This window comes from Pempheris klunzingeri, chromosome 16, assembly GCF_042242105.1.
Source record: "Pempheris klunzingeri isolate RE-2024b chromosome 16, fPemKlu1.hap1, whole genome shotgun sequence".
Classification (NCBI taxonomy): domain Eukaryota; kingdom Metazoa; phylum Chordata; class Actinopteri; order Acropomatiformes; family Pempheridae; genus Pempheris; species Pempheris klunzingeri.
The window spans coordinates 8,142,933-8,164,324 of NC_092027.1; the positions used below are offsets into that span (position 1 = coordinate 8,142,933).

The 21,392-nt window shown below is 42.2% G+C and overlaps 1 protein-coding gene across 5 annotated transcripts in view; it reads right to left on the minus strand.

The window, feature by feature from the left end:
* Positions 1–21,392, minus strand: part of rbms3 (RNA binding motif, single stranded interacting protein) — a 265,275-nt gene that overhangs the window by 181,150 nt on the left and 62,733 nt on the right. For 2 of the 5 annotated variants that reach the window (XM_070846039.1, XM_070846038.1), the window contains exon 1: positions 3,629–4,862. The exons of the other annotated variants lie outside the window; for them this stretch is intronic. In XM_070846039.1, coding sequence (XP_070702140.1) covers positions 3,629–3,703 — 75 coding nt within the window. In that variant the 5' untranslated portion in view covers positions 3,704–4,862. Of the gene's footprint in view, positions 1–3,628; positions 4,863–21,392 lie in introns of those variants that run through there. 5 annotated transcript variants of the gene reach the window in all.

Consider the following 21,392-nt stretch of genomic DNA (forward strand, 5'->3'; position numbering starts at 1 on the left):
CTGACTGTAACACAGATGCCTGCCTGCACCCAGATCACAGCCATTTCTCAAGTGCGTGTGTGGGTGTGCTTGTGCATATACGTTTGTAGTGGATCATTGTGTGTCTGGGTGCTGTTTGCCTGTGTGCGAGACCGCTGACATTAGGCATGTAATGACCTAGCCTATCAGTGGTGTAACAGTACAAGGGTACAGCAGTGTCAAGTGCCTGGGGTGCATATAGTAAGAAAAACAGTAAAGCCAACTGAACTTCACAGGCGCAGAACATACTGCAGGTATTCAAGGGAAATTATGAGTAATTTGAGAGTCCCTTTTGATAGTTGGTTGCATAATAATGAAATAGAGAACTGAAAATGTTTGTCATTGAGAGAAAATTAGATATTCACATTAAGACTAACAGGCACTTAGTGCATTTAGCTGAAATTCATATTCTTTCCTAAACCCTATCGTGAAATAACAGTAACTGATCTGTGCGGTGTAATTGTTCTCATGGGGGAGGGGAGCGAACGGGCCAGGGTGAAGTGTTTTACTATAATTTTCTCATTTATGATGCACGCCTATTACCTGTCATTAAAGTTGAATGGACAGCAAGCTGTGAACAGCACTAAACATCAAGCTCTAACGGAAAGACACAGGATGAATAAAGGCCAAATTTCAGCAAATGACTCCATGGATTGATCAGCTGGGGAATGGACAGAAATAGGGCCTTTAAAGGATCCTCTCATCAAAGCAGCATCCTGCCAGCTCCCCCCAGCCATAACCTCATATAAAAGCCACACACACACATGCACACACAGATACACTGACGTGCACACACAGACACACAGACACACAAATCCTCTTTCAGGAATCAATAATTCAGCTAAAGAGAGGCACATGCTACGCCCCACTGCACTAATCAATAGAAAGCCAAATGTTATTGTTTCATCTCATTCTCTGACTTTCACATTCTAATCTGGGCTGACTAGCACATGCTGGACAGCAGAGAACTCCATTAAATTAGAACGAAATACACCGATTCAGACGGGTTAAAGGGACCCCAAATTTAGAAGGTGCCTCAGTTTATTCTGCTATGCCATCTTGACAATCTTCCCTCCTTTTCTTTATAATAAAGTCCTGAGTTGTAACCAACCACAGATGTTCTATAAATTTTCTATGCATAGAATCTCAAATATGCGTCATAAAATGGAAGTGTGAGACGGAGAATGGCAACACTTTAGTATGAGTTACGTGCCACTCCCCCTCCCTATCCCTACAAGATATTTATGCCCCCTACTTACATTTCTTGGGAGAATGAGGCCATAACATGAGAATGCAGCGATGAAGACAGATTGAAGGACCTGTGAGATCTGACAGTGATGCCTAAATCTGAGCAGAGTCAGCATGCAAAAAAAAAAAGGTACTTACAGTGAATGTGTGTGTATAGTGTGTGCACATGCAAGCCCTAAGTGACATGTGATTTTGTAGACTGTTCGGACTGAACCTGCCTTCCTCCCTGCTCCGTAATCAAGCCATCACTGACCATTAATGAGCGCGTGAGGTAGCTCTCCACAGCCGTCTTGGCCACATTGTCCAACATCCTGTCTTCCCGCCTGTCTGTGGCTTTATCATATCAACCTATAAGGCCACTGGCTATGCTAACTAACCATGAAAATGAATATGAATGCTGGCTGCTGATTTATAAACAGAAATGTATGCTCTTCTTGTCCCCCTTGCCCCCACCTTTGGTCTCGTTTGCATGATACAGGACCCTAGTGGCCTGCTCAAGGATACATCAATCGCTGACGGTGGCAAGATGGGATCTGTGCTGACCTTGGGAGTGAACTGCAGCACGGGCACGGGGGCCTGTTGCAACAGAGCAGAGAGGCAGAAAGCGAGAGAAGGGAGGAAGAGGGGAAATGAAAAGTGGAAGGGTGGGAGAGGAGAATGGAGGGGCAAACCCTGATTGAGAGGCCCCTGAGATGAGCAACTCTGAGATATGAGAGGGGGGAGGGAGGTGGGTGGGAGGGAGAGGGAAGCCATATGGCAGCAGCGCAAATGTATTAAACTATAAATCAGGGGGAGAGCTAGTGGACTGCCATGTGGGGCTGCCGGCAGGTCGTCCCCTGCTGGAAGCAAACTACTAAATCCAGCTCCACATGGAAAAGGATGAAAACATCAATAGTTTTTGCTTTACTGTGCTTTATCAATTTCATCTTATTTTATTTAAATATTTATTTTATTTGCCACATTTTAACTGTTAATCCTCATGCTGACTAACGCTTAAAAAAGTTCAACATGTCTGCTAATAAAACAAACAATACTTCAATACCTTCAGTATGGGGAACATAAATATTGGTTTTTGCTCAATGCTTCAAGTGTTAAATACAGAACTTTGCCTGAATAAAATTCAAACAACCAGAAAATATCTGATATAAGAATAAAATAAAAAGCCTAAAATTCTGTCCGGTCAATGCCAACTTCCAGTACTTGAGACTTAAAGCTTAAAAGACATATATGGATCAATACTCAAAAAATATCAAAGCTCAATACTCAGGCCTTATCTATGAACCTATCTATGCAGTGGGAGATATTTCACAGCCACATTAGAGCACCACATACAAAAGTGAATTAAAGACGAGAAAAAAATAAAATAAAATTTGTACTACAATAATACTTTAATAAACGACTTCAACTGCACACCTTCAGTACGTTCAGAATGCATCCCACCAACACAATAATGGGCAAAAATTATGCATGTAGCAGAAAAACAAATAGAGTAATCCCCAAAAGGGTTCCATTTTAATCCCTTGATGATGTCTGGGTAGTGCGCCCAGCCAGGGTCCTGGCAGCCATCAGGGTCCAGGCCTGGGCTTCCATCCCAGAGGCACTGATGCATACTACAGCTAGAGCAAACACGGGCAGCTCTCCTCATGCCTGCTCTCTGTCTGAACTATACTGACCATCGCCATACAAAAAGAGAGGTTCAAAACTCATTTTTCTCCTCATTTGTGCTGTTTAGTGAATTAGCAACATAATTAAGTGTTCAATTTGCATCTTTAGAAAAGTGGCATTGAAACAATGGCCTGCATTCAGCTTACCTTATCAGTATTGAATGTGGATCCTAATTCTCTCATTTGTTTAATGTATGACAGCATAAAAAAAGCTGTTATTTTTCGATTAACAAACGCTTCTGAATTTACTATTGATGTTATTTAATATGTTATACTTCATGCCATTGGAGTGCAGTTTATCACTTTGCAGGTGAGGGATGGATGGAGGTTACTGGACAGCTCCCAGTAACGGTCTGGTAGGCTGGACTAACAGTAGCTCGAAGCACCGAGCCTTGATCCCTGATCCCTGATCCTTCACTCACACGCACACACATACACACACACACACACACACATATACACTGACACAGACGTCCAAGCTCCAATGAGGCACCTGCCATCTGAAACCATCACAGCCAAGGCCAGCTATCCATCAAATCCCATCTCCACTCAGGGATGAGAGGGGGATGAGGGGAGGGCGGTGGAAAAGGGGAGGTGGGGGAGAGAGGGAGAGGGGGTGAGGGTGAGGGAGTGAGGCACGAGTGTAGGAGTAGATGAGTAGGCTTGAGGAATGCAAGAAGAGCAGAAGAGCAGCATACCTTGGTCTGGAGATAGTGGGGGTAGTAGTAGGTGTACTGAGGGTACATTGGCTGCTGCTCCAATCGCTTGCCCATGTAGCTGGAATCCTTAGCACTGAGGCAGGGAATGGTGACACGGGGGCGGGAGCTGCCAAGTAGCTAGCAATGGGATAGAGGCAGCGGAGGAGCTGTGCAATTCCTGTCTTTGCTGTCTGCACCACTGTGTAGTTAGCCAGTCCTCCAGGGAGTAGGCAGGGTCTGCGTGCCGGACAGCGGCTGGGAGAAGGTCTGCCTCTTATGGGGAAGCTCCTGACGGCGTCTCACCAGTCTGGAGCTTCAGTATCGGGCGGATGCTCACTCAGTCCCTCACTGATGGATCAATGGAAATATTTCCACAAGTACTAGAACCAAAAAGCAGTGTGTCCGTCGGTGGCTGGTGTCGGATAGTAACGCGTGATGAGGGTGAGGAAGAGAGGAAAGAGAAGACGTGAAGAGGTGCAGGTGGCAGTAGCTCTGGCAGTCCTGTGAATTTTGGAAAATGGGAGAGGAATAGGAGGAGGAGAGGAGGAGGAAAGGGATGGCAAGGAAAACGGGAGAGGACGTATAGGTTCACTTCTCTATTTAAGCTGTTAAGCTCCAGTCTTTCGCCTGGGCTTTAATGTGCCTCCCTCTCAAACACACTGTGAATCTGACTCTCTCTCACTGCCCCTCTCTCTCTCTGCCTCTCTTACATACACACACTGTCTCTCTCTCTCTCTCTCTCTCCTCCGTAGTCTGATCCGACGGTGGCTGCGTGCTGTCCTGTTTGACAGAGGGGAGATATCTTCAGCACCGGTTGCCGACAGATGCACTTTGTGCACGGAGCAGTATCACAACACAAGAGTCGAGCACAGAACCAGAAAGCAATCTCAGTCTGTAGCAGTCGAGACAGCAAGAGGGCAGATAACACAGGGAAATGATCCCAGTTGCTAAATGATGTGGCACGCGTGTATATTAAAAAATCCACCGGTTGGGTCGTCAATCCACTGGGTTCCAGCTAGAATACGAGTGGAAAAAAAAACACAGTGACTGTTTCCCAGGTGCCCAGTACAGAAGGAGTCCCCCGTCTGCGATCCTCCCTCTTCCTCCTCTTGTAAAATGTGTTCCTTATTTCGTCCTTGGCTCTCTCACTCCTCTAAGCAGCCTGCCTCGTTCTCTTTTCCCTCTGTCACACAGTTGCTCTCTCTCTCTCTCGTGCGCTTTCTCTATCACTCAGTCTCTCAGCTTTTCTCTCTCTCTCTCTCTCTCTCTCTCTCCTTCTCCTCCAAACTGACAGGGCGGTAAAGGGGGCTCGTCCGAGGCTGTGAGCAGAGCAGACTGCCTCCTCCTTCCCCAGCCCAGCCGGTAGGAGGGTCTTTAGCAGCTCTGTGCGAGAGAGGGACCAAGACACAGACCAGCGGGCTGCAGCGTTTCCACAACCTGGGAGAACGCAGGGAAGAGGAGTGGAGACGAGAGGGGGATGGCGTCTGCGCAAGCAGTCGATTCCCCCTACTGGCTGCACGTGGAGCTGCCGCCTGGAACACACTGTGTCCTCAAACAAAAACTTAAACTAAGCTGATTTAATCTCAAAACCAGTTAAGTTGGATAAACCACTTTTAGTGTGCCAATTTTTAGATTGTACTTTTCCATCACCATACCTTATTTTTGTAAAACAGTATTCTAATCCATCACATGTATTAGATATGGAACAGCTATGTTTTTTTATGTGTAAATTACTGCTAAAGCAAGTATTAGATTATAGTACAGTTATTAAGACTTGGTGTAAAACTACTGAGTATGTATTTCACTACAACAAATTGGATGTAGAGTCAGCTTTTATAGTAATAATATTCATAATAAACACTGCATGCAAAGGCAGTTCACAACTGCTCCAGCTCCTGTGTAACATAAAAAAATGACAATGGGTGAAATGATCTCTGTTGACTGACCACGACCAAAAACATTACAAAAATCCCTTGTTGGTCAGTGTTTGCCTGATCACAAGAAACCGCAACTACACTCAGACTTCTGCAAACAAGATCAAACACATGACTGCAAAAACATAATTCTCAGACAGTCCTACTCTTTTTCCATGTCTCTCTCTCTCTCTCTCTCACACACACACACACAAAGTCTCAGGCACACACACCCACATGCATGAAAAGGAACTAACCTCAAGTCCTTGTGAGTGTCTCAGTGACTCTAAGGCCACAAGTTCAGGAGCCTCATTTTTCACTCAATTAGCAAATCAACTTGGTTTTCATTTAAATTACCTGACATGAGCTCTGCAAGAAACCACAGCCAAAAACTACACCATGAAATTACTGGACTGAAAACAATTACATTTTGTCTATTTCCACATCTGAAAATAGACACATGACTTTGATGAGTTTAGTTTTGCATTTCATCTGTTAGACTGTAAGAGCATTACACAAAACCCATGAGGCGGATGTCTCCTTCTCAGAGATTAATAACCTAATTACATATTTGTAGTGCAACGCTCAAGATAAGTGAGTTCAGCTGTAGAAAACACACTTTCCTCACCTCTTGGTGTATTGATAATTGCTTTTGTATATGTACATTGTCAGTAGTGTAGTATTGGAATGATTACTGGATTAATTTTTTTGATCAGTTGTAAGGACATGAATCGATGATTATCTTGGAAATTTTGCTAATTATTTTCAAGACTAAGAGTTAGTTTAGACTCACAATGCAGTGTCAATGCCATATATTTTTACGTGTCTATAAAGGGCCCAGTGCATGTGGATTGACTGAATCAATACCAGCAGAACAATCCCAAGGACCTAAACAAAGCTTGGAGGAATAGGACAGCTTTTTACAGACAGAGAGGAAAATATACTTATCAGATAGGCCACTTTTATCTGTAGGAAAGAGATGAGGCTGTTATCGATTGTGGATTACCAGATTAACAGCCTCTGGATCAGCTAGACACATAAACTCTCTGCATCTGGGGAGAGGCAGAAAGTGGAGAACAGAGGACTGTAAGACAGACAAAGGCCAATGGGGAGAGTAATAGAAAGCGAGAGACATAGAGAAAATAAGGTAAGACACATTGGGAGACAGAGCCTGAAGAAGGCACAGAGGCAGAAAAGATTCATACGTCTTTATAACACAGAGTGTCTACTGAGCGGCCATGTAAAGTCATTTCTGTATTTCACAGCTAATGGTCGCCATTTTCAGTTTTCATTTAAAAACACTGAGATTTATAAAAGGAGTAGCACGGAGTGCATGTGACAAAAGTCATGTTTCCTGCTGCAAATTATGCTTCTACCAAGCAAAAATGCCAGTGGTTCCAGTTTCTCAAATGTGTTTGTTTTTCAATATATAATAGTTAACTAAATATCTTTTTTTTTGTGAATAAGTGTCAAAAACACATCACATTTGGCTCTGAGAAATTACAATAGGCATTTTTCATTATTTTCTGACACATTATTGGCATTTTAGAAGTGATTTATACAATAATGCAGAAAATAATCAGAAGATTAACCTCTATTGAAAACAATACTTTGTAATGAAAAAAAAACCAATTTGTCTTTTTGAAATTCTGAAATATTTGCTACTATTCATGACTGCAACCTGACTAACTTTTTCTCAAGCTCATATAAATTAGTCGTAATAGAATGGAAACACAGGAGAGTACTATTTCACAGACACTGGTCAGCTAAACTATTAATATTCATTGGTCCAACCATTAAGAATTAAGAGCCGGGAATTGAGACTTGACTCTTGAAACTAAAGAACTTGACCTGTGGCCCTACAGACAACACTAGAAACTACCTTGAGAACCAGCTGACGTGAACTTTCAGCCTCCACTCATGAGTTTACAAAGGTTAGTTTATAAAGCTAGTTTCAAAAAAAGTGAGTGGAGAGCAGTAAGGCACGCTGTGTGTAAGTAAATCTCAGCCCTATGTCTCATTCTGGGGAAGAAGACCTTGAAGGCTAGAAGTACGTGTTATTTTTCCCTAGTGATGATGAAAACACTCTGGTCTGAATCAGAGGGAATGACGTCACACTGAGGTCATATGCAGCCAACTATTTCATGGAAAGAGAAAAGAGCGAGTGAGTTTATGCCTGTTCTTTCATTATCAATACTGATTGAACATCTACTCATTTACTGTAGCGTCATCTCCATGGTGTGGCGGTCGGGCATACTGTGGGGGCTACAGGGCATATAGATAAGGCTCACTTTCTCCATCAAACATCCTGCTTTTTAAATTAGTAAATCAGCAGATAGGTTTGGAGAGCTTCCCTCCAGGATTTTCACTTCCTTAAACCTACTTTGTACACTGTTGTACGCTGGGGCTTGCCACCCACAACACCACAGTAAGTGCCAGATTATTTTAAGTGCATTCAGTGTTCTTAACAGTGAGTGAGGGCTGATCTGATTTACAAGCCGATTTGTCAAAATGGAGCTCAAACAGTGCCTCTCTGCTGTTTCTGATATTTAAACCCCTACACTAAGAAATATTTGCTAATACTTTGCAGCTGGGTCTGTCAAACATTTTCATAAAACAAAGCCAAAGCCATCTGCTGCTCCTCTGTTCTGAGGTCCTCTTCTGATGCTTGTTGATTCATTTTCTAAATTGAGAATGTCGGTGAGTCATTCACAAGACTTTCAAACAGAGAAAAAGGAAGGCTGCTGAGGGTGTATCATGCCCCCGAAGGTGTTAAGTGGTTACAGTTCTCCTAAAAGAATCAGACGTCAAGTATATAAAAAAAAAAAACTTCAAGCATCACAACTTGGCCTGTGGTCAGAACCAGACATTCAAGAGTGTTAGGGTTTTCTTTATTTAACCTTTATTTAATCAGATAAGGCAAGTTCTTACTTGGCAAGTTTGCACAGCAATGAAAGCATTTTTATAAGATATTTCAATTGTGTTATCATCCATGGAGATATTAGTGTCCTGAAGAGGCCCTAAAAGAGCTGCCCTTTTGTTCATTGACTGCTCTGACAATACCAGTTATTTTGCCAATGTCTTCAGTATCTGTTAAAAGAGGGAGAAATAATCAGAGAAGAGAGCTGAAGGTAGTTTCTGTGCAAGAGAATCATACCAACCCGTCCCCACCAGTTTGTCCACAGGGCCAAACAATGGATGGAGGACATGTGACATGCCACCTCCTCACCAGGAAACTTTGCTAAGATCCTCTTTGTCGACCTCAGCTCCACCTTCAACACAATTCAGATGATCAAGACACTTCCCCACTTCTACATCCCTTCCTCATCCACTACATTCACATTTTCCTCAGCAACAAACCACAGGCTGTGAGTATAGGCTTGGTAAATTGGTAAATCAACTGTCATCACCAACACCGGAGCTCCTCAGGGCTGTGTCCTCAGTCCCTTCCTTTATACCCTCTGCACAAATGAGTGTACCAGCCCCTTACCCATCACCACTTCAAATACTCTGAGTAGTCCAAGAATGACAGTGTCATCAAAGGACAATAACTCTGTTACAGCCTATCAAAACTACAATTTCTCACCTCACACAAATGGGCATTCATAACTATCTGCAGCTGAACATGGGCAAAACAAAACAACTGGTTATATCAAACATAGCCCACACTGGACTGCCACCCCATCAACCGTCCCACCCTCCATAAATAATCCCAGCAAAGACTCATATTATCTGTAAACTCATAGTGCTATCTGTTCCTTTTGCTGCTTTACAAAAGCATAATTCAAAGCACCCCGATGTACTGTCCCCAGTTTCTTCATTATGTTGAACACCACGAGCAATAACAACCTTACCTACATCACACATACTGCCTCTAAAATCGCACCCAAACTCTCAGACATGAACAACAGAGCCATCACACCCCTAGTACTCACAATAGCAATAGCAAATGACACTGATCACCCCCCTCAGTCATCGCTTCACATTACTACCATCCGGATGGAGACACAGGAGCTTAAAATGGAGGACAGCTCACTTAAGCAGGTGTTTTGCCCCCTCTGCCATTGCAGCTGACTATGTTGTGTGCTGGGATGTGTATTTATGGGGACTCTATGGGTTGTTTTTATCTGTAAGCTGCTGTGTTTATATCAGTGTGTGTCTGTGTTGAACTGGCTGTGAAAACAAATGTATCTCTGTATATATAAAAAAGCTGAACGAGAACGTTTCCTCTAAACACAACAACAGCAAAGAACTACTGCACAAAATGTTCCCGCCCAAAAAGAATTCCTAGAAAGTCCACAGCCACTTTGCCCCACTGCCCGACCCCTCTGCACAGATGACTGCTGGATTTCTTCAAGCTGCTGCAGAAACCAAGAGGCTTTGTTTCCTGTGGCTTGCTGGACAGTCCTGCCATGGGTGGTTCTCAGAAATGACCAGATGCGTGGAATTCAAGGGAAGGCTGACGCAGCTCCAGGGGAGGGGTGTTAGGAGAGGAGGAGGAGGGGGGCTGGGAGAATGGAGGCAGGGGGGAGAGGAGGGACGTGGAGTTAGGGAACAGCAGGGCCTGGTATTCCTGGAAAAACCCTTTTGCGTTTGGCAGTGGCTCTAGTGGGAGATACCCGAGCACCACAAGATCATTTTACATGTTTTATGCAAACCCACTGATGTAGCATGACTAACCAGCTTCCCCGGGGCATTTTGTTCATGATCGAGTGAAAGATGAACCTTACCAGTCCAACTATGACATGGTTGATGTGCACATGCTGTTGCAACACAGACTCTGGCGTCTACCAACCATCTTAGACTGCACTTCTATTCTGAATATAGTTTACAACAATCTGAGAAAACATGACTGAATGTTTATGATCGCTCCAATTAGGAACAGACTGATCAACAGATGTTGCTTGAATGCCAGTGATCATCATACCACAGAAGATCACGGAGTGCTCAGTAAAGAGGATGAAGTTTGTATGAAACTGTAGTATGCCTAGAAAAAGGTTTTTTTGATTAAAGCAAAATCTAATCTATCTAAATTTGAAGGCATGCAAAGACACATTAATGCCAAATTCAAGATCAACTGTAGAAAGCAGGGAGAAAATTTAATAACCTCAAATATTTCAGTGTATGATGTCTACAAGAAAACCACTGATTTTGGCAGTTTTGCTGAAATTGAAAAGAAAAGCAGCACAAACCACAGCAGGGAAAAGAGGGTGGATAACCTCTGAAGTGGTCCTACAGTGTGGAATGAGTTTCCATTTGTCTTCATACGGTTTCTTGTGGTTCGTTCCAATGGTGTGATAAGTTATTTGATTATGTGATTAACAACATCTGAATTCAACAAGCTAACTGGATTACAACTGATCTTCAAATACTCACAATGAGAAATTACTTTTACCAAAACACTCTCTAATCTGAAACATAGGGTGAAAGTAAAGGTGTATTTTTCTGTTGGTAAATAGTCAGTCTAAGCCAAACTAGCATGCATTCGAGGCGTTTTCCTGTAAACTGAGAAGTCTGTGAAGAGTTATCTTAACATTATGTGTGTAAGTTCACATCTCTGTCACATGCTATTTCTTAATACATTCTTATCAGTGCACTAACGGATGACAGTCTGAGGTAATTCAGTACAGTCCCCCCCCCCCCCCCCCCCCCCCCAGAGTATAACTTTCCACAGAGCAAAGAGCAGAGTGATATTGTCAAGATATACTTTGCAGAGTTCTTCTCTTTATATATGATGGTCTCATCACTTGGTTGTGGTTGTTTATCTAATGCTTCATAATACTGTAAGAAAGGCGGGCTGACTCTGGACCACCGGCCCTGCACTGAGACATTTGATAAACACCAGGCAGATTTCCAGTGAGTCATTAGCCTCTATCACAACACAGAGGAGAGCAATGCAGGCCTAATGGGGAGGAAATATGAGACCAGACGTGCATGAGTAAAAATGACTCACAGCACCCTTTACTACACCCAACGAGGGACAAGCCTAAAAGAGTAAATTGCATACACTCACTAAATATCTATTCCAAATGTGAAATGTATATACAAGTCATACCGACTAACTCATTTCCTCATTAGCGTGATTCTGAGAAAAGATCAGAGTTGTTAAAAAATATTGTTGTACAGGGAAAAGAGGCCCACAGCCAGGGTGGATTTTACATGTGTGTAAGCGAGTGTGCCAGTGTGTTTGAGTGAATATTGCCAGTGCTTGGTGTTTGCGAAACTACATTTAAAGTTAGGTGGTCTACAGCTGCGGCAGCTCTGTGTGCGCGCTGGCATGAGCACCTGTGAGTGTACTGTGCGCGTGGGTCTGGTTTTCTGTGTGTGAAAATAGTAGGCAAAGCAAAACATCTCAGAGGAAACTCAGAGATCACAGGAGGGTCAAGGTTATTCTGACACCAAAGGTGGAAACACTTCAGAGGAGCTCAGAGGTCAGACTTCCTGTGTGGCCTCGTGCTAACCCTAATGCAACATATAAACTGCAACCGAGAGCCGGCCACGTCCTTCTGTGAACCAGCTAGACTCCAGGACAGCATGGCTACAACCATGTAGATGAGCAAGAAACGATGCCAAGAAAATCTCTGTATAATAAGGAATTAAGTGCTGCACAAGCAGAGAGAGTGCAGGTTTAAACAATAGATTAGTTCCCATGTGCATATGCTAAGCCAAAATATTCAAAATCCACAATGTTTAGAATGAGAAGGAGGCAGCAGACTCCATAGAAAGAGGCAAAAATGACTCACATTGCAGAGAAATGGAAAGAGACCCATCAAAGCTTCGTCACAGCACTCTGAGGGTATCACATGCATTTTGTTTTATTCATTGTGTTAATGCCCTAAATAGATCTAAGTGCAAAGTCCTTCATTCTTGTCAGTGCTATTGTGTGCCACATTTTTCTGTCTTTTTGAAGTTATGGATAGTAAAATAAGATCTGGAAGTGTTTGACAGTTTTATATAAAAAATATTAAGCATGAAATATATATAAACCACAAGATGCTTGATGGCTTGTGTGTGTGTGTGTGTGTGTGTGTGTGTGTGTGTGTGTGTGTCTGCTAACTTTCATGAGTAAGCATGTCAGAGGCACGCAGGTAAGAGAGTAAAATAGTGACGCAATAGAGAAAGGCGTTGAAGGCCGTGCCCAAAGCAGGCAGAGATTGGAGATTGGGGGAAGAGTTATAGTTAGCAGGAACAGATCTGTATAGACCCATGAAGTCCAGTGCTGCTCGCAATTGAGCAGGATGGGATGGGAGGACAGCAGCAATGTTTTAAAGCACTGCTAAGCCATCCTGGAATGAAGTGAAATGACCACATGTCACAAAGAGATGAGAAGTGAGAGAGAGGGGACAGGCAGAGTGAGAAACAGTGCAGAGAGTAGGGAGAGAGAGAAAACAGAGTGTGTCGTTCTAAGAGGAATATTTCAGGGTGGTAAATGGAGCAGAACTCCATTCCAGCTCCTCTCTTAACCTCCCCCGGTGTCTCATCCTCTGCATGCAAAGCATGAAGCCCAGGAGACAAAGAAAACAGAGAAAGCTGAAGAGACGAGCTTTAGGACAAAATAACAGTGAATTAATAGACAAGACATTTTGCTCATGCATTTGTCTTAACATAATAGAAAACACACAAAGGCGTGGAAAGGCAAGCAGTGAGAATTTGCTCTGTTCGTGTCATTCAGATCACTTTTTGGTTAATAAGTGAGAAGGTGAAGGAGGCTGACCCCGCCACACAGGCAACAACTTGGCATGTCACTATGATATGTTTCTGCTGCAATAAAGTTCACTCATTAAACAGCTTCTCCCTAATGATAATTAAACTTTTGCATTAATCAATATTTTTTATATCAACAACAGATGGCACGACTACTTGTTAAAATGGTTGCTCGTAGTGATGAACTCACAGAGAATTATTGCCTGACACTAATGAGCTATACAGCATATTTCAACTAATTGTTTTGGTTTTCTGGCCAGCAGTGTTAGTGTTTTGGTTGGGTCTCACCCTTTTGTAGGGTAATATTTGGCCACAGTAGGCATACATAGTGATTTTGACCTAGAGAGGCAGATATTTATTGGAGGGGGGGAAAAAAAAACAGAGCTAAAAGGAGAGTGAATTATGGGCTTACACTGCTGAAGTGGCCAGACAAAGACTCCAACTTAATTCCAATGTTGCTCCACACCTGCTAGATGTATGAATAGGCAGTCTGTTAGTAGTCTGCCAACAAATTCTAACTTTACCTTATGAAGTGATAATGATAGTGATAATATAAAGTGATAATATGTCAGTGTTGTGTTTACGACTTGTTTCCTCTGCCCCCTAGTGGCCAAATATGTACTCTGCATTTGTTATTGCAGGTTTAAGAATTGTTCTGTAATTGCACCTATTGGTTTCTCAAGTGATGTTTAGGAATTTGGTTTGAGTTACTGACCCAGGAAAGGTCAGTTCTCAGCTGAGTCTGATGGCTGAGGCACCTGTGAACTGTCAATACTGCTAAACTCAAACAAATGTCAAAATTTCAATTCTCCAAATTGCAAGAAGGAAGTTAAGCCATGTGAGCTTCATGTCTTTTGTCTGTTTAACAATTAATGGACACAGTAGTGTTTGCTGTATATGTCTTCATAAACTTTAAGCATGCTACATTCTTTACATACATTATAGTGCACATCAGAATGAGTAGCATACCTCTGACATGTAGTACATTCCTCAGAACATCATCATGGGATTTGAATGGTGTAACTCTGCCAGATGGCACTGAGGTACTAGAAAGCATATACTAGATGATCAAGAACATTCACATTATGGTGCAACTCCACTGGGTAACATTTAGATATCAGTGTGTAAGACTTTCAGGATGATGCACTTCGAGATTGCCTCCTTGGCGGCGCCTCTATAATTAGCAGCACTGAAGTCATGTGCACCAACTAAATGGAGCAAAGCGGCTCCAACAAGCATTCCACCTTTCACACAACCGGAGCTGACTGCTGGAAGAGGACGAATGGAGGGAGAGAGTTATACACAGGTTTTATCTTTCACACAACGACGTTTACTGTTGAAGGGAGAGAGGATACAGTGTGCGATATGATTAGAGAAGAGTGATAGAAAGTAACAATGTCAGATATCCCTTTGAGAACAGAAGAGAAGGAGCAGGTGACAGACTTTCACACTTGTCCATTCTATAGGTCAGATACTTCATGGTCCATGTCCTATTAAATTGCACTATTTTATAGCAGTAACAAATTGTGCAGTAACTTGTGTGCCTTTACTAAATGTGTCTCTGTATGTTGACAGAGCCAACAGAGAAGTGAGCCATCAAGCGTTTTCCCCCAACAAGACTTGTTCAAGCGCAGCGTTTCTGCTGCCAAAACAACACACAGTGGAACTTTCAAAAACAACACTGCTGTTTAAATAAATCAAAAATACCCCTGTAGCTTAGCTCAGCTGCAAATCCTGATGCAGAGTCATGGATTCAGCCATTCATCCTTTTATAATTCCATTTTCACACAGACAAAAAGTGACATATTTTTTCAGAGACGAGACCAAAGGTTTATAGCGAGACTAAAAAAAAAACTACTGATCCTGCAGAGACTTAGATGATAGTGGTCCTTATTTTTGGTCTCAGGATGGTGCTAGAATGATGATTATGGTAAACCCCTTTGGGAATATCAAGTGTAACAACATCAACACCAGAATATAAGATCAACTATATTTATATTTTTTACAGCAGACAGCAGAAAATAATATTTGGGAAAGAACAGGAATAAATAATACCACTACTGATTGCTTGCTTACAGGCATGGCTTATTGGGAACCTCAGCTAGAATAGAGCTGTCGCTAATGTTGTTAGTCACAACTGTGGTTTTCCTGTTGTGAAGTTGAAATGTCCATGTGCCCTTTGCATGGACACTGATTGGTGAGATTGGTGAGAGTGGTGAGTGATTAAGGGAGGAGCCAGTGGTCTGCTGGAGAGGGGGACACATCAAGGGTACCTGGTGGGCAAGTGAGGAATGCCACAGTCAGAAACAGACACAGAGGTGGTATTACACACGTTAGCAGTGGAAGGCACCTGGGCTGGCAGGGGTTTGCACAATGGGAAGAAGAAAGACTAATGGGATGTAGAGGCGGCACAGAGTACGGCTGTTAATTAAATTACAGTAGACAGAATACATGACCAATGAATGATAAGATTCAGTGTACCACTGTTATGTACCAACTAGTTAAACTGCTGACTAAATCACTTGCCAAGTAACTAATCCAGTTTGTTGCTTCACCGCTCTAAGGTTGTACATATACTGTAAAAGGCTTATAGCTTACATACATATACAAGGCTTTGCACAACAAAACAACCGGAACAACCTGTGACCATTCTATGCAGATAAAAGGCTTGTGACAGATAAAAAAAAGGCCAGTTGGACAAAATATTAGAAACAGCTTTCAGTATAGCAGCACACACTGCATCCTCTAAAAAGATAATATGGTTGAGCCAACACCTCTCTGACACAGTCTCAGCAAAAACTGAATATAACAAGCCTAATAAAGATAGGATTTACTGCAAGCCTGTTATACTGCTTTACACTGTACTGGACTGTACAGGTCTCACTGCCTGTATTTCCTATTTATTGTTTTACTACCTTTTAAACACATCTTTTATTATTTAAATTAAACATGAATTATTTATATAAAAGATAAATATACAGTACATCACTGCTGTTTGTGAATTATCTAACTCATAGCCTCTGGTTCTCTTCAGAAAAGGGTCTGAGCTAAGGCTCAGTACTGTACCACCATCATCTCATTTCAAGTCAGGAAAAACCCTGCCTAGAGCTCAATTTCTATCAAATTAATGTGGTAGTGAATTTTGCCTCTATATTTAAAGTTCATCTTCATGATTACAGTTGTTGAGATGGACAGTATTGCTAAAAAGAAAGAAGAGAGAATTTAAAGCATAAGCTTTTTCATACTAAGAGCATTTAATGGCTACAACCACTTACACTGAAGTCTCCAGAGTGCATTGTTAGCTAAGTGGATAACATCAGTGAAAAGAGTTGTACTTCTTTAACAGCAAACTACTGCATGCGCTGCACCCTAATAAGCCTGGGATTATGCATTTGTCTTTGATTCTGTGTAACTAACGTCAAAAACCAGACGTTCAAATTAATGTTTCACATCACAGCCTTTTAGACAAGATGAGTCAAACAGTGGGATCCATCCATCCTCCGTGCACACACACATCCATAAGAATTCACACACACGCTAATACAGACAAGAGGGGACAAAGTAATGTAAGGTACATCACAAGTAGTTGTGTGGGAGGAGGGCTGGAGGAAGGCTCGAGTTGTGGGTTAAGAAATTAAGAAACGTGCTCTTAGTACATAAATAATAAAATCTGATTTTGTGAAATCCATGTGTTAGGGTGTGTTCCTCAGTGTATGCAGCCATGGGCCTCACGCCTTCATTAGAATAGTAGAGGCCTCATTATCTCTTTCTTTCCCATACGGTTCATGTTCAGGCAACGCTCATGCCCATATTGCATGATTGCACTGAAGGACCAGTATAATCAGCCATAATGCTTTACAGATGTTATGTGTGTTTTTAAAGCCAATACTACAGCCCCAGGCAGCCATATATGTAAACCCATCTGTGCACGGCTGTCAGTGTGTGTGAGTGTGTGCGTGTCTGTATGTGTAGCTAAAAACCAGGGCATGATCAGAGTGAAACATTATAAATTAAGGTCACACCTACAGCTCAAGATGTGTGATTTATGTCCTCCTGCCTTGCCCTGTCATTGACTAATCACCTGAACAAAAAGTAACAGGTGCAAACTGATTTGCTGAAGAGCGATTTCACAGATGAGACGCTCTGAATTTGCCATTTAACACAGCCAAGAAACAGCACTAAGCCAGCAATGACATGTAAATATGACAGGCGACATGATCTGAACAAGAGAAGACACCCATTTAAATCCCTGTAAGATCTGCCAGTGCCCTTCGTAATCCAACATCCAACATCTCCAATTGTGCCCAACATCTAATATCAACCACGAACCACTGCTAAATGAAGACTGGTGGCAAGCCGCAGCCAGGAATTTGCATGGACCGCTCGCTCTTGTGAAATAGGAAATGAAACATGCGGAGGTTTGGAGGCTCTGTCAGATTCTGGATATTCCTGTGGTCTGGCACTAAGGATCATGTGGCCCAGGGCCTTTAATTCCTAATGGTGGAGAACGCCAAGCTCTGGTCACGACAGGAAATGCCTGCTAGGTGAAACATCCGCCCCAAAAAGCATTCATTCAGAAGTGTCTCCCGATGAACTGGACTGAAGCACTGGTAAACAAAGTTCTTTGTCATCATGTTCATTTGATTAGAATCTAGTCCGCTGCAATAGTATTTCAAAGGAAATTCCTTTTTTTTTTTTTTAGAACCTGAACTTGGGTCTCATATTTGCTCTGCAGTTGATGATCACTTATATTGAAGAGCCTCCACTAAGATTACAACCAAGATGACAGTTGAAGGTTCTGCAGAAATGAGTCATTTATTTCAATCAAACACAGCAAAAGCTGGAAAATACAACAGCTAGAAAAGTGTGATCTACTGGGCTTATGCTGTTGATTTCAATGTGTGAAAATATAAATATAGTGTGAAACATGTAATTTCCACTTCCCTGGCATTTTCTACCAGATTTCACAGGCACTGTCGAGGAGGACAGGTGTTGCCCAAAAAACAGATCAACATTTCTTAATAGAGTACAGAGAACATCTACGACAAATGAAGCTTTTGTGTTTAATGATAGCAATGGATATATTAACAATATATAAACTGATGAGAATTGCGGATACCTGCTTCAACTTACTGTTGCAATGCCTTCAAATGCAAAGATAATTACCGCTATTTACATTCTGCTCCTAACAATTTACAAAATATACTGACTCAGAAAACACATTAGTGTTGGCAGGAGTTTTAATGGTTTGATCCATTTGCCTAAATAAACAGAAACTGGCCATTATATGATAAATCCAAAATAAAAGTGGAAGCAGATGTATTGCGGCTATTTGATGACGCTGATACTGTCAAAGCGAGTGTGCTTGTGTGCGTGTGTGAGAGCGAGAATGCATGTGTAAGTGTTGCTGTGGAGGCAGCTAGGATGGTCGCGCAGGGGGAGGTTGGTGTCATAAGAAGTAACTGCACATTCGTACACAGAGACACACTCACGGCACTCAGTCACTCTGCCTCAGTGTGCACTGTTGAAGCAAATTAAGGAAGCCTTGGCAGCCTTTTAATGGTCTGTCACAGTCTAACAGGTTTAGAGCGCTTACAATGGACCCAGGCACTAAGCCCGACAGCTCGCGCTTAATTGTTCAGAACCTGAGTGTGCGTGTGTTACTGTGTGTACTGCTGAAGCCATTCTGTGTCTGTAACTAAAATCATTGATTCTCATTATGAGGACAGATAAGATAGACACTTCCTGCCTGTCAGTATGACTGTGTCAATGAAATGAGCACCCCACCTGATATGTTTTTATATTATGAATGTGGTGCCAATATCTATGTTTACAACCACAATTTTATTTAGAGAAAGCGATCCAAAACCCAAGGTATTCATGCACAGTTACATTCTCATTTGGCTGAGACTTGGGAAGTTAATTGTGTGGCTATTTTCCACAAAAAGAAATCCCGAAATTCTTTAGCGATTTCAAATAAACCATCCTTAGACAGACACAAAGACATGCACAAGGCCTTAAGTGGATTGGGTTATTGACTCAAGCAGCCAATAATAAACAAAACATCAAGTGTCTCAATTTTCAAGCGGTGCCTGAAGAAATCAACAAAGCAAATAAAGCATTTGTTTTTCACTTGATAACCCACTGAATCAGCCAGCAAAATGGTCCACGAAGGACGAGGTGGCTATGCCCAAAAATCCCTCCTAAATGATTGGAGATTCTGAGCTGTGTGACCTAGAATATGTTTGACAATCTTCTTTTAATTAGGCCTTGAAGACACGACTCATTCCAACTGCTGTCCCGAGAGCTAAATTAATTACTGAGACAAAGCCCATTCTAGCTCATGGCAAAGATGAATCATTGCAGTATTTGGGGAATGAGCAATGCTCTTCATTCAAGGGCTGATGAAAGAGACTCAGATTCTAAAATGTAAGCTAATGTACTTCATCACAAAGTCTCCCCTTCTACCACACATGTACAGTACACATCCGCATCTGCTGCCTCTGCTATCACGAATTTATCTTTCATCTGATCTTCTCTTGGATGGAATATTTCTTGAAGAATGCGTCTAAAAAGATAAACTGGGAATTTCACCATGGTCACAGTCCATCAGAATCTGTGTCATGCATAGCATCCTTCCGTCTCTTCCGACATCCCTTCAGTCACACCTTCCTTGCGTCTTTATTCTCAATGGTTTGACCATTTTGCTTTCCTGGGCAATCTACAGATAACTAGCCACAACCCAGCTACCTTGCGTAGGCCATCAGCCAGCTGCTGACGCCGCCCTCACCCGCTGCCAGCAGGCAGGCTATTCATTCAGCTAAATGACTGTGTCATCTGTCAGCCTGTATAAATGGGTGTTTGTGAGTTATGGCTAATTAAGCTAATCACAACACCAAGAATTGTGCCAGAGCCCAGGCCTCACAAAGAGAGACAGATGAAAAGGTGAGCTGGTGGGCTATGTCATACCTGCACCTGATGAATAACCGAGGATGTACAAATGGAAAATATCTTTAATTTACTTATTCTTGTCAGATATTGACAAACAAAAGAAACACTTTGCAATCAGGGATTTAATAATGATACTTTGCTGACATGTCTCAATTCTGTCCTGTTTGTTATTTTTGTCTATTCCTCTCTCCCTGATTATCACTTATTTTCTCACATTCTTGAAATGTCCCTTTATGTGTCTTCTCAGAGTTTTCAGAGGCCTTGTGAATGTGGAGATGTGTTGGGAATCCCTACTAGCAGGTTTGTATTGACTGAATGAATGGCCAGTGTGTGCTTGGCATGTCTAATGAGGTAACAACCGGAGTTTGCTCGACCAACAACTCCTGATTGAATTGAAGAGTTCACAGGAATGTCCACGTCCTCAGATAAAAGATTGATAACCCACTCAAATGTTTTCATTAAGGGAAAATGGTTCTTGTTATCTTTGCCTGATAACATGCAAATAGCCCATACAGAAGGATAACATGGAAACCAACAATTCTTGCCCCAATTCCCCTACAGGGGAGTATTTGTTGTACTACAGGACAGAACAGCTAGTTTTGGCCTCTGCAGCACGTATGTAGGTGTGTGTGTGTGTGTTTCTATCTGTATGTTATCAAGAGAGATGAACTCTGCAGCAGTAAATAGACGCAATGCGGGCTGGTCCTTCAGTTCGGAATTCATCCCTGTTCTTTCCACATATATCTTGTCACAACCAGACCAAAGGTACAAAGGACTTCAGCTCTTGCTTTGTCTGACGTATTCACACTCATATCTGCATGAACTCTGATTAACTTGGCTATAAGCATACTACATGGATGTAATTAGCTGAAGGAGACCATGCTGGTAATGCAATTCCTCCCAGTTGTATACGGTTAAATAGTCCAATGCAGCTATTAAGCCAGGAAAAATGTAAGATCATGATTCCCAAGCATGCCTAACATGCAAAATAATGAAACCCTATAACAAACATGAGTAATATCTGGACCGAGGAGACCAAGATGACTGAGGCAGTGTTGGAAACATCTGGATATTAAGCACTTTGGAGATAATCTGTTGAAAGAGGAAGCATACCATCAGAAATGAAACAGCTCAGGGGTCAATCAGAGAAAACACTCAAAAAAAAAGTTGACTGAAAACACATTTTTTTCAGGAAT